Here is a 12,768-nt window from a genome sequence, read left to right as displayed (position 1 = left end):
GGCTCAGGCCGAGGCTGGCCCCAAGGCTAGCTCATAGAGCGGGCCCGCTCCTGCCCTGGCACCACCGAGTTCAGGCTTGGACCTGGCCCCTTCACGCTGAGGGTTGGAGGGGGCGTGTCCCTGCCCCTGACACACACTGCGCTACAGCTGCATGGTGTGCTCGTTGCACTGTCTGGCAGCGGGATCCCTGCCCATCAGACACACGGCATCCCAGCTGTGCAGAGCGCTCACTGTGCCGGCAGTACGTGTGCTCCTGGCCCATCAGACACACTGCATCCCAGCTGTGCAGAGCGCTCACTGCGCCGGCAGTAGCTGTGTTCCCGGCCCATGACGCACTGCATCCCAGCTGTGCAGAGCGCTCACTGCGCCGGCAGTAGCTGTGTTCCCGGCCCATGACGCACTGCATCCCAGCTGTGCAGAGCGCTCACTGCGCCGGCAGTAGCTGTGTTCCCGGCCCATGATGCACTGCATCCCAGCTGTGCAGAGCGCTCACTGCGCCGGCAGTAGCTGTGTTCCCAGCCCATGACGCACTGCATCCCAGCTGTGCAGAGGGCTCATGGCACTGGCAGTAGGTGTGTTCCCGGCCCATGACGCACTGCATCCCAGCTGTGCAGAGTGCTCACTGCACCGGCAGTAGGTGTGTTCCCGGCCCATGACGCACTGCATCCCAGCTGTGCAGAGGGCTCACGGCACTGGCAGTAGCTGTGTTCCCAGCCCATGACGCACTGCATCCCAGCTGTGCAGAGGGCTCACGGCACTGGCAGTAGGCAGAGGGGGATGAAGGGCTGCAGGCGCTCCGCACCGCTGAGGAGAAGCAGGCCTGAGGCTCTCAGAGCAGAACCCAAACCCGCCTGCCTTTCACTCCATGGCAGGTGAGCAGGTCTCCAGTGCAGCCTGGGGAGCACTGGAAGCCGCCACAGCCACCCCCAGTGGTGGCTCTATGCAGACACAGCAGGGGAAGGGGGGTGGCTGGAGAAAGTAGCTGTGGCCTGGCCTCCCCAGTGCGGAGTTTCAGCCCCTCCCCTCTGTGATGGGGTTCTGGGGTCCCCCAAGCTCTGCACCCCGTCCGCAGGCAGGAGAGTCTCTTACTCAGCAGGAAAACAGCAGGTTTATTAGCCGACAGGACACAGCATTGTACAGAGGAGTCAGTACAGCCGGCAGAGACAGCCAGTCCCATCCATGTTGGGGAGAGGAGGCCCCGAGGGGCCCCCAGAGCTGGGGCCTGGCCCCCTCCTTTGTCTCTCTCTCTCTCCCAGCCCAGACTAACTCCTTCCAACTCCCAGTTCCAATTCAAACCCCTCAGGCTCCACCTTCTCCTTTGTCTGCAGTACAAAGGTGTTACCTGGTCGTCAGGGTTACCCTCAGCAGGGGCCCCACACCCTCTGTGAGCCACTCACACACACACAGGTATCCCCCACTCCATCACATCTCTCCCCCCTTCCAGACCGAACTGAGCGGGGTCACTCAGCCAGTGACCTGGGGAAGTTTGGGGCCCTCCCCTCGTGATTGGGCATCGGCTGCACCCTCAGTGCTCCCCTTGATGTGCACCACCTTCATGTCATAATCCTGCTGGGAGAGGCTCCAACTCAGGAGGTTGGTATTGGCCCTTTTCATGTGATGCAGCCAGGCAAGTCCCTTTAGTTCCCTTAGGTTGGTTGGTCTCCCTGCTTCTGTCTCTTGTCCATCAGCCACGTTCTCAAGTCAGGCAGGCAGAGCCCATACAGATGCTGCAGCACCAACAGATCAAATAGTTCTTTTCTGGTCTGGGCCCTGCCCTGTCTGACCACCAGTCCATACAGCTGCTTCAGCCAATGTTTGGAATTCAGTTACAGTCCAGTAAAGGAAGGTACAAATGCTTCCACCCTTGGCATTTAGCCAGACCACCAAAATGGTTGTGTGCCTCAGTTTCCCCTTCCATGCCACACAATAGGTTTGGAATGTTCCTCCTCATGTGAGAGGTTGCAAGACTAGTTACAGGGAACAATGGTGACATTTCAGAGTTACAGACTCCTTCAACATACAATTCATGCTTCTACAAATGGCTCTTTCCAAACATTTAGTACATGGTACAATTCTACAGCTTTTGGTAGCAGCACCCCTTGGTTACAGCAGTCAGCGTGAGTAACAGAACAACCCCATTGCAACTGCACATTTACGTTGCTCTTTGGTAGACCACAACCTTTGTGCAACATCCTTGAAAATCTGGTATTTTGGGGATAAATGGCTGAGGCCTTTCTTAGCACCATCAAGTTCTAATCTTCTCCCTTGCCCCCTGGGGTGGAAATTTGATCTCTCTGGCTGTGCCCTCCCTTCTAACAAGAGCTGGGCCATTGATGATCTCAGGGAGACGCCCCCTCCCAGCCAGCCTGGAAATTTGCAAACCAAACTGCTTTTTGAGAGTTGTTTTGTGAGTCCCAGACGCAGAATCCACATGAAGGAATCCCTGTTTATCCCTTACTGGCCCACCAGGCCCACAGCTTCTTTGTCCTTTTACCTCCAACTTCTGCCTCCCAGTGGAATCAGAATTGGAGTCCAGTGTGAGAATATAAGTGTTTTTAGCATCTGGAGATGGGGAATTGCTGAACCTCTCCTGCATCCTACAGAGACTGACTGTGCAGCTGTTTTACTTGGTTCTCACAGGGCTGCTCACACTACCTGATAGTTTTCACTTTACTTGCATCAACTTCCAATTCCTGAGAAACTTTTACCCTGCCTGCTTTGGACCCTTCCAGAGCACAGCCAGTGGTTTCACACTTAGGCAGGTCCTGGCCATCAGGAGCTGAAACAAACTTCTCCCCAGGCAAAGGGCTGCTCTGGCTCTTACAGACAAGCACCTTTCCTGTTCACTCTCCTTCACCTCACTCCCATTTTCTGCAGTCCCCACAGACGGGTCAGGAAAAGTTTCAGGGAAATTCTCTTCCTCAAGAGCTCCCCCAAACAACAACTTACCCCTGTCTGGCTCCATAGGGGCACTGCTCCCTTGAGCCACAACCAGCTCCTGGGTTTCACCTACACCCAGGATCACTTCTGGCCCATTAGGCAGATTCCCACGTAATCCCCCTCCAGGCAGACAGCCAGTACCACCGGACAGAAGGTTAGGGTCCCTTTCCTCCCTTCTGCTACCAGCTCCTTTATCTTCATCAGTTAGCGTAACTCCATTGCCTGTTTGTTCTTGTGTCCTGGTGAGAGGATGACTCTGGTAGGACAGAGTCCTCTCACCCCTCCCAGTAACACCTCAGCATCAGGCAAAGAACAAGTACCAGAATCGTCTGGTCTCTGGGATTCCCTGATTATCCTAACTGGATTAGACCAAGTTAAAGCATCATCCCCCCTGAGAGACACAGAGGTAGGCCCACTTCCCATCTGGGCTTCAGCTGCACTCAGATCCAGCTCTGGGATCTTGGCTCCATCTTGAGCCCCCACAGGCTCAGGCAAAGGATTCACTTCCCCAGAAGCAGAAGCACTTTTCTTGCACCAAGGACCAGTGTCCTTAGCAGGGACACCACTGCCCATCCCAGAGCCATTCCCTCTGCTCCAGCCCCCATGGCTGGATTCAGAGACACACCTGGAATGCTTTTTCCTGGTGGATCCTTCTCCAGCCACCCTAGGCTGAGGAATCCTCCTCAGACAATGGGCTAGTTTCCTCATTGGCACCTTTTCCAAACGCAGGCTCTGCTCTCTCCCCAGGCTGCTGCTGCTGTTCAACACAGACAGACAATGGGAGACACTCTCTCCTTTGTCCCAGCCCCCCGGCTGGTCTCCACACACACACAGAAGGTGAAGCAGCTTCTCTCACAGACAACTTGCCATTCCCAGTGGATCAGCTGCTTTCCTGCACAGACACACAGGCACCTTCCTTGGCCCAGGCCTGGAAAACTTTTCGCAGGTCTGTCTTGGCCACTAGTAGATGATGGGTTGGAATTGCTCCTTCCCTCCTTGAGCTGTGGCAGGCCACTCGGTTCAGAGCTCCATGCAGTCCAGGGTTCCCTGCCCCGATCCGGGCTCACCTTTGCAGGATTTTTCTTAACCCTCAGCTCTGCCACTGCACATCCGCGCTGCCTTGTCCAGCTTCTTTAATCTCGATTTGGTTTTCAGATGCTGCCACTTTACAGCGGAGTTGCTCAGCGTGGTTGCAGGCTCTCAGGCTGATGCCCTCTGCACCCCACGCTTCCTGGAAGAATCCCTTCAGTGTGCCAGGCTCCTTGCGGGTCACAAGCTGCCCAGGGTTAGGCCGTAGGCCCCTCCGCCCTCTGGGACCGACTCCAACAGACTCCCAGCGGAACCCCTTCTTCAGTGCGACACCCGCTCTCAGGGACCATGAGCACACTGTCTTGGGAAGAACTCATTCAGCGTCAGCCTCCTCAGGGGTCACTTGTTCCTGGGGGTTGGGCTCTCGGCCCCTCCACCTTCTGGGACCGACTCCAACAGATTCCCAGGAGTAACCCCTGCTCGGGTGTGACACCCCCTCTCGAGGACCACGACTGCAGTTGCTTGGGTTCGGCCGCAGGCCCCTCCGCCTTGGGGAGCTGCACCTCACTGCCCTTCAGCACACCTGGGTCTCGCAGGCCCCACTTCTTCCGGGGCCCCGGTCACTTACTGCTGGATGCTTCATCCTCAGGGTGCAGAACATCCCACTCCTGACACCAGTGTGATGGGGTTCTGGGGTCCCCCAAGCTCTGCACCCCGTCCGCAGGCAGGAGAGTCTCTTACTCAGCAGGAAAACAGCAGGTTTATTAGCCGACAGGACACAGCATCGTACAGAGGAGTCAGTACAGCCGGCAGAGACAGCCAGTCCCATCCATGTTGGGGAGAGGAGGCCCCGAGGGGCCCCCAGAGCTGGGGCCTGGCCCCCTCCTTTGTCTCTCTCTCTCTCCCAGCCCAGACTAACTCCTTCCAACTCCCAGTTCCAATTCAAACCCCTCAGGCTCCACCTCCTCCTTTGTCTGCAGTACAAAGGTGTTACCTGGTCGTCAGGGTTACCCTCAGCAGGGGCCCCACACCCTCTGTGAGCCACTCACACACACACAGGTATCCCCCACTCCATCACATCCTCTGGCCAGCATAAGACAGAGCAGCCTCCAGGCTGTTCTAACACGGGGCAGGGAGCGCCCAGGAGCTCCTGTTGCCGCCTTTGCCGGCTCCCTGACGCTGGCGATGCAAGTGGCCTCAGCCAGCCGACTAGGCTCCAGCAGGGCCGGCCCAAGCGATGCACCAAACACGCAGCCGGGCAGGGCACCGGAGTACTGTTCATGTGCCCCAGCATGTGCCTGCTAATTATTTCCATCCAGGGCAGAATAAATTTTGTGGAGTGCACAGAGGTCTAAGCGGACGTGCACCACCAATGCAGGGCTCGGCTGATCAGCTGGGCAGCACCTGACTCTCCCCTGGGCAGCTGCCCAAACGCTCAGCTTATGGGGGGCCCTGCCCTGCGGCTCTCGCAGGCTCAGTGCTGGGATTTTGGTAGCCTTCACCTGCCTCCCCCCCCATGGGCTCTGGCAGCCTCCAGCCCCAGGGCGCTCCCTCCAGGTCAGTGCCACTCTGGCAGCCCCAGCCCCAGGCCCAGCTCCCAGTCACCGAGCAGCACACGCAGGCAGCGTGGCTGGAAAGCTGGGCATTTGTGCAGCAGCCCAGGAGAGAGCCAGGAGTTAGCAGGGCGCCCACAGCCATCAGCCTGTGCGTCTATTGGTGGTGCACATCCCTCAGGACATGTCACAAAATTTATTCCACCCCGTGTAGAAAAAATTCAAGGGAACCCTGAGAAGGACTCCAGGGGAGCGACCACCCTCAGTCCAGCCCGAGGGGGACGTGCCTGGCTGCAGGCAGAAGGGCTGTAGGCTCCTCATCCCTCTGGAGCACACGGCCGCCAGGGCCCAGCTCTGGCCTGCCTAGGCGTGGCTGGTCACCTCCTGCTGGCTCCCCACCACTGCACAGCTGGGGGGGGCCTCGCTCCTGGTGTGCTCGAGGGCCCCGTGCCGAGAGAAGGTCCCACGCCAGAAGGTCACCCACACACCCCCCGGAGCCAAGGCCCCAAAGCTTCTGTCAGGGGGCCTGTTGCACCCAGGAAGGGGAGTGGCACCGCCCGGGAAATGCCCTTCTGCCCCCCCAGGGGGCACCCTGATTGCAGTGGGATGTGCAGTCCCCTCCACCCCAGCCTGAGCCTGCGGGCTGCCAGAGCCCCGATCTGTTCCCAGGAGCTGGCTTGAGCCACCTGCCTCGGCCCCGTCCCTGGTGTGGGCCTGGTGGAGGGGGGCCGGGCAGCACCGACTCCCTAATGACGCAGATAGGAAGAGACGCCCCCACCGGGGCGAGGGAGCAGAGGGGGCAAGTGATCTCCAAAGAGCAGGTCCCGGGAGGGGGATGGGCCCGGACAGAGCACGGGGGCGGGATGAGGGCATTGGAGGGGGACAGGGCAGGGCCATGTGGCCAGTGCCCCCCCTCCCCGGGCTGCCCCCAGCAGTCACCACTGGCAGTTTCCCTTCCACCCCCTCAGCCGCATGGCAGGTCCCCCTGTCCCTGCAGCTGGGGGGTCCGGCAGCGAGCTGGGCCAGGCCCCGGCCCGCACTGCAAGGGGAAGGCTGGCAGGGGAGGCCCTGCAGCGGGGCCGGGCGCCTGGCCTGCTGCATGGGCCGCGGAGCCTTTCTTGGTGAGCCACGTAACTCAGTAGCCCGCCCAGGCTCGCCGGCTGCCCCCCCTGCAGGAGTTACTCCTGGAGCTAGCCTGCCACGTACAGGCAGGGCCGGGCTTCGGGGGGGCTCCAGCCATGTGCCCTTGCTCCGCCTCTCCCCTCTAAGCACCGCCCCCTCCTTGCCCAGGCTCCTCCTCCTGGTCCTGCCCCACCCCCTTCCCACACTCAGTCCCCGCCCACCCACTCCTGCAGAAGCAACACACCACTTCCACAGGGTCCTGCTCCTCCCCTGGAGCGGTGGGGCCCCCCAGCACTGCCCGCTAGGAAGTACGGGGCAGGGCCGACACTGGGACACATGGACCCGGTGCCCCCCAACGCAGCCCAGCCGCACGGAGACAGCGCGACCCTCACCAGCGACCCCCAAACCTGCGGGAGCCGTCGCACCCGGCCTGCTTGGTACTGGGTTGGGAGCAGACCCAGGCCAGTGGTTGCAACAAGGGGCTGCAGGCTCACGCCACACAGGGCGCCCATCCGGCCCGCTTTGGCTGGGACAGCCCTTGATTCCAGGCCCCGGGACGGTGCCCTGGTTTGTGCAACAAAAGGGCTAATTGCTCCAGATTAGCGACGCCCACTGAGCTGCCCCTGGCTCCTCAGGGGACCTGGGAGCCGGACGGCTGTTGCTGCCCCTGCCCCAGGGAAGATGCGAGAGGGGCCAGTACAGCGGCTGCCCCATTCCCGGCTCCCCACGGCTTGGAGAGGCCAGGAGCTTCACTAGAGCCTGGAGCCACAGCTTTCCCCACCCCCAGGGCAGCCAGCACTGGAGTGGGGGACCAGGCGGCCCGTTTTAGCCAGGACAGTTGTATTTCAGGCACCTGGAGGGCCCCCTCCTCCCTACTGCGGCTGTCCCCTATTTGGCCTAGGGAAATACAGGCACCCTAATGTTACCCCCCATACTGACACAAGGGGGGTGAGGAGGCTGCAGCCCCCCCCCACCCCCGCTGTCTGCCTGTTTGCACAGAGCAGAGCCCCGGATGGCGGTGGGACCTTGAGCAGCAGCAGAGCTGCTGGCTGGGACCCTGGGGCCGGTGGAGGAGCTCCCATCCCACCCCTACAACTGCCTGCGGGCGGCTCAGCTGAGCGAGGGGCTGGCAGGGGCAGGGAGCTGGCAGCACCCCCCGCCCCCCGGGCTGAGGCTCCTCCGTGTCAGCCCAGCAGGGGACAGGTGTGGAGCACAGAGCAGGGCCTGGCAGGCAGTAGCAGGGGGATGAGGTGAGCCAGGGGCTGGCTGGAATGGAGATGAGGCCTCCAACCAGGGCCCCAGCATCTACTAGCCCAGGCCCCCAGGCTCGGGGGTGGAGCTTGAGGCTAGTGGGGTGGCCCTTGGTTTTTCTGGGGGTGCTGCTGACCCAGGGGAAGATGGCTGCCTGGCCAAAGCCGGCACAGAGCGGAGGAGGAGCGCGATTAGCGCTGCCCTCGCGCGACACCCACAGCAGGCGCTGCAACGCTAAACGGCCGAACACCAGCAGCGACTTCTGCCCCAGCCAGTGCCATGGCCAGAGCTTGGGGCTGCCCCAGGCCAGTGCCGGTTGTGCTGTGTCCAGCCTCGGGGGGCCACGAACTTGGCACCCCGGCTCCAGCCCCTGCTGGCAGCAAGGAGGGGGTGGTATAGAGACGTTGCACCTCCGCCAGTCACCGCACGGTGGCTCTCTGCCCTCTCCACGTAGCGAGGGCAGCAGGGAAGGAAACGGTGGGGCTAGGGGAGCAACGCAGATCCCACCAGGGAGCAGCAGCCGTACCTGGTGCCAGCGGTGAGGACTCTGCACCCCCAGGGCTCAGCTCGGGCCCAAAGGGCAGATCGCCCTTGCTAACGGCCCAGGGATGGGCTGCAGGCCCCTAAGGCAGAGACTCTGGTTGTGGCAGTGAGCAAACCAGGAGCCCCCAGGCTGCAGGTGACTTGGTTACAGGGTGGCGCCTCGAGCTCCTGGGCCCGGTTCTCCCTGTGTGCGGTTACAAGCGGGGGCACGGCCAGACTGCAGCCTGGGATGTTTCCTCAGCTGGAGGCTGGCTGTGACGCACCCCTCCTGGGAGCCAAGACCAGCTGCAGCCCCTGGGTCCAGGCTAGTCCCAGCCAGTGGTCCAAGGGTCAGCCAAGGCACCAGCCTGTGCTGCACACTGGCCCCAGCGCACAAGGGCCGGGCAGGGGAGGAGGGTGCTGAATCTGCCTGTCAGACTCCTCACTGGCCCCCCAGGGGCTGGACTGGGCTGGGGGGGGGGGGGGGGGGGGGAATCATCTCCCATGGTGCCCCCGGTCCAGGCTGCTGGGGAAACAGCCGTCGCTGTGGTTAAAAGGAGCACCATGTCCTCGCTAAGATCCCTGGTGGTGGGGGGGGGAGAGGGGCCATGCCCAGCACTCTGCAGCCAGCAGGTCCCCCACTCGGCAGTAACAACCCCAGCCCCAGGCCGGGACCAGGTTGATGCTCACCAGCCAGCTGCCAGCCCACGTGCCAGGGAAGGGAGCGGTGGGGGGCAGCTGGGGCAAACAGCCCGGTGCCCTCTGAGCCCATCGGCTCCCACAAGCCACCCTTTCACCTCTGCCCTACTGGCCAGGTGCAGAATCCCGATGGTGCCTCTGCCCTCGCCTGCCAGCTGGGCACCCCCTGTGGCCTGGTTCAGGCCCTGGCGCGCTAGCCCGGGCCACCCGGTCCCTGGGGCACGTCCCTGCTGCCCTGCAGCAAGAGAAAGCAGCCGGCGCCGGGATAAAAGTAGAAACAGCTTTTATTAAGCACAAAAATCTCTCCCGGCTCAGCTCGCCCTAGGCAGCGGCCGCGCCTGCACAACAGAGCCTTGGGGGCGAAGGCGGCAGAGCAGCAGGGATGCAGGCACCCAGGAGAGGAGCGGAGAGGTCGCTGGGGTGCCGGGCAGAGCAGCACCCCCTCCTTGCCTGCCCCCGTCAGAGCCTGCTCCCTGCCCCGGAGGAAGAGGAACACGCTGGCTTGAGAGGCAGCCGCGGCAAGGCGCGCCCCTGCTGGGGGCGTGCAGGGCGGCGCTCCTAGGAGACGCTGAACCCACTGCTGTGGGGAGCGGGCTCTCTGGGGGGGAAGATCCCAGCTGGAGGCATTGCTAGGCAGCAGCAGAAAAGCACGAGCCCCCCACTCCAGTGATGGCCAGGCCCCGAGCTGCGACCTGACAAGTGGTTTCCCCACAGACCGCCTGGGCCTGGGGCAGCGCACAGGGACTTCCCCTTTCAGCCTGACACGCTCCCCCCAGGGTTACCCAGGTCAGGCTCAGCCCCCAGGCAGCAGAGGGCCGGAGCGCTGGCAGGCCGGCTTCAAGCCAGCCAGGGTGGCAGCCGGCTCTCGGAGCAGCGAGCGGTGCGGGCAGCTGCCACATGCTCTGCAACCCTGGGGAGAGGCACCAGCCCCGTCTTTCACTTGCTGCTTTGCACGCAGAGCCGGGGGGGGGGGGGGGGGGGGGCTGGAAGGGCGTCGCAGCCAGAGCCCGTTGTCCAGCCGCAGGGTAGCGGCGAGGCTGCCGTTCTACCGCCCCCATGTGCAGAGCCGGCTCCCCAGCAGCCCCTGCCCCCCGGCTCAGCCCTGCCCCCACTCACCCCCCCCCAGCTGCCTGGGATGGGGCGGCTCGAACAGCAGATGCGGGAGCAGCACGTGGGTTCCACTGGCTTTATTTCATTTCACTCCCCCCTCCCCAGGAGCACGAGCGGCCCCCAACCCCCTTCACCAGGAGACCGCTACGGCCCCTCCCCCCCCCGCCCCCGGGAGCAGGGGATCCTATTAAACACTCAGCCCCGTGACATCATTTCATCCCATGAGGATTCCTGGGGCAGATTTCGCCCCCCCCCCCCGGGGATGTTCTGCCCCCTCCACCGGCGCCGCAGGCTCAAGGGAGCCAGAGCCGGCTGGGGAGCGGTGCAGACGGGCGAGACCAGGCAGCCCTGCTCGGCAGAGACAGCAGCTGCCCAGGAATGAGCCTGGAGGAGCCCAGCTGCTGCCCCTCCCACCTGGGCAGGTGCTGGGGGCTGCCTGGGCCTGGTGTGGACGCCTGGGGAGGGGAGCGGGCGGGGAAGGCCCAGCAGCCGCACAGCTAGGAGGCCACGGGGGTTGTTCTACAAGGCTGGGGGCAGCCGCCCTGCTCTATAGAGAGCAGCCCTCCCTTCCCCAGCACGGGCCCCACAGCCGCACCAGCCCACGCCCTCAAGAGCCTCCTTCACCCATCACCTGCAGGCCAGGCCGCGCCGGGCAGAACGGGGACCCAAGCCGTGGCCGCCGAGGGGGTCACAAGAGGGCACGGGGCAGGGGAGACACGGCTCAGGCTGTGCCCAGAGGGCCGGAGTCCCAGACGTGCCCCCACAGCAGGGACTGGCGCAGAAAAGGGCCAGGCAGCCCCACGTTAAGGGGGCCCTGTTGCTCAGTGGGGCTGAGTCACAGAGAAGTGCAGCAGCATGGCTGGAGCTGGGCCAGTGGGTCCATGTTCCCTTTGCACTCCTGGTTCACAGCTCCTCAGCGTGGGGGTGTTATGAGCCTGGTCCCCGCATGAAACTGACCGGGGCTGCCAGCCCCGCCCACTGCAGAGCAGCTGTGGGGCCAGACACGTGTCAATGGTGGCCACAGAGGGGCAGATCCCCATGATTCTGGCTCCGGGAGGCGGTTGTGGGGCGAGAGCCCAGCTCCACTGCACACGCAGGCGTCCCCGAGGTGCTGGGCCCAGCGTGCCCCACCACAGCGCCCGCCAGCCTCCCCGCCGCCCTGCGCAGAGGGGGACATCGAGGACCTGCCGGGCGCCTGCTCGCTCGCTCGGGGCCAGGCCAGGAGGCTGCAGCGATGCCCCGGCAGCCAGGAAAACGGGAACACGGCTCCACCGTGGGCAGCTGGGCGTCCTGCCGCTGCCTGCAGGGGCTCGGGGCTCGGCGCGGCCAAGCGTCACGTCTGCGCCAGGGACAGCTCCTCCAGCCCCTCCTTCCCCAGCCGGTATCTGGCGAGATCCTTCCTGGTCACCAGCCCCACCACCTGCGGGGGAGGCCGGAGGACAATGAGTGCCCCACGCAGAGCCGGGGAACGGCCCGGGGCACCCAGCACCGCCAGCCACTCACCTCGTTGTGATTATCCACCACCACCAGGTGCCGCAAGCCGAGCGCCCGGAACAGCTTGAAGACCCTGGGCAGAGACGCCTCCTGCAAGGCAGAGTGAGGCCGGGGGTGAGGCCTGGCAGCTGCTGGCTGAGCACAGGGCGGGGGACGCGGAGGGTGCAGCACACCCCCTTCGGCAGGGCAGGGAGCCCTGGACCGCTCCCCGCTTGCCCTGGTGGTGGGGGGGCCTTTCTACCCATTGGACGGGGGCCCAGCACGCCGCCACGCGGCGGGAAGAGATCCCAGCCTGGGGGAGCAGGCCAGGATGCGCCCCTGGAACCCAGCAGCCCACGCGTGGTACCTCAGGCACCGTGTAGGGCGAGGGGTTCATGAACTCGCTCAGGTCCATCATACACTCGCGCTCGTCCTGGGAGACGTGGATGGACTGGATGGGGGGGAAGCGGGGGTAGGCGTCCCGGAAGTCCTTCAGCTTCAGGTGCCGCTGAACCAGGCCTAGGCTGGCTCTTTCCACGAAGACCTAAGAGAGGGGGAGAGCCTGGCTACAGCAGCTGCGGCTCCGCGCAGGCCCGGGGCTAGCCCGGCCCCCTGCGCCCCAGCCCAGCCCGGGGTGCGGCAGACGCACCGAGGCCCCTGCGCTGGGCAGAGGGCCGGGCAGACCCCAGAACACCTCTCGCCAGGCTCCCCCTGCGCGCGGCCGGGGGACGGACCCTGCGGAGGAGAACGTTGCCCACGGCACGGCCGACTGGGGCCACGTGCAGTACCGACACGCCCACCTCCCCCCGGCGGCCCCCCGGCAGCGCCTGGCTCCGCTGCCCTGCTGCCAGGGGAAGCAGCGGGCTTCACAGCCTGTGGCGCCCACACCGTTGGGACAGCCCAGCCCGGCCCCGGCTCACCCAGGCAGGGGCTGGGCACATGCGCCCGGCCGGGTGCTCTGCTACGGACAGAGGTTCCAGCCCCACCGAGCGTCAGTTACCTTGTGCTTCAGGAGAACAATCAGTTGGGAGCGCAGGATCAGGCCCCGCAGCCCTGCCACCTGCAAGAG

General features: G+C 64.1%; 1 protein-coding gene across 2 annotated transcripts in view; it reads right to left on the bottom strand.

The window, feature by feature from the left end:
• Positions 1–10,400: 10,400 nt before the first annotated feature.
• Positions 10,401–12,768, bottom strand: part of CLCN7 (chloride voltage-gated channel 7) — a 44,213-nt gene continuing 41,845 nt past the window's right edge. For both annotated transcript variants that reach the window (XM_075010264.1, XM_075010265.1), the window contains 4 exons: positions 12,700–12,759; positions 12,067–12,243; positions 11,730–11,810; positions 10,401–11,646 (listed from right to left, as the gene is read on the bottom strand). In XM_075010264.1, the coding sequence (XP_074866365.1) occupies positions 11,560–11,646; positions 11,730–11,810; positions 12,067–12,243; positions 12,700–12,759 (405 nt within the window). In that variant the 3' untranslated portion in view covers positions 10,401–11,559. The remainder of the gene's footprint in view (positions 11,647–11,729; positions 11,811–12,066; positions 12,244–12,699; positions 12,760–12,768) is intronic.

This window comes from Carettochelys insculpta, chromosome 16, assembly GCF_033958435.1.
Source record: "Carettochelys insculpta isolate YL-2023 chromosome 16, ASM3395843v1, whole genome shotgun sequence".
In the NCBI taxonomy this organism is placed as follows: Eukaryota; Metazoa; Chordata; order Testudines; family Carettochelyidae; genus Carettochelys; species Carettochelys insculpta.
The sequence above is the reverse complement of the archived record's forward strand: the minus strand, read 5'-3'. Positions and strand labels throughout refer to the sequence as shown.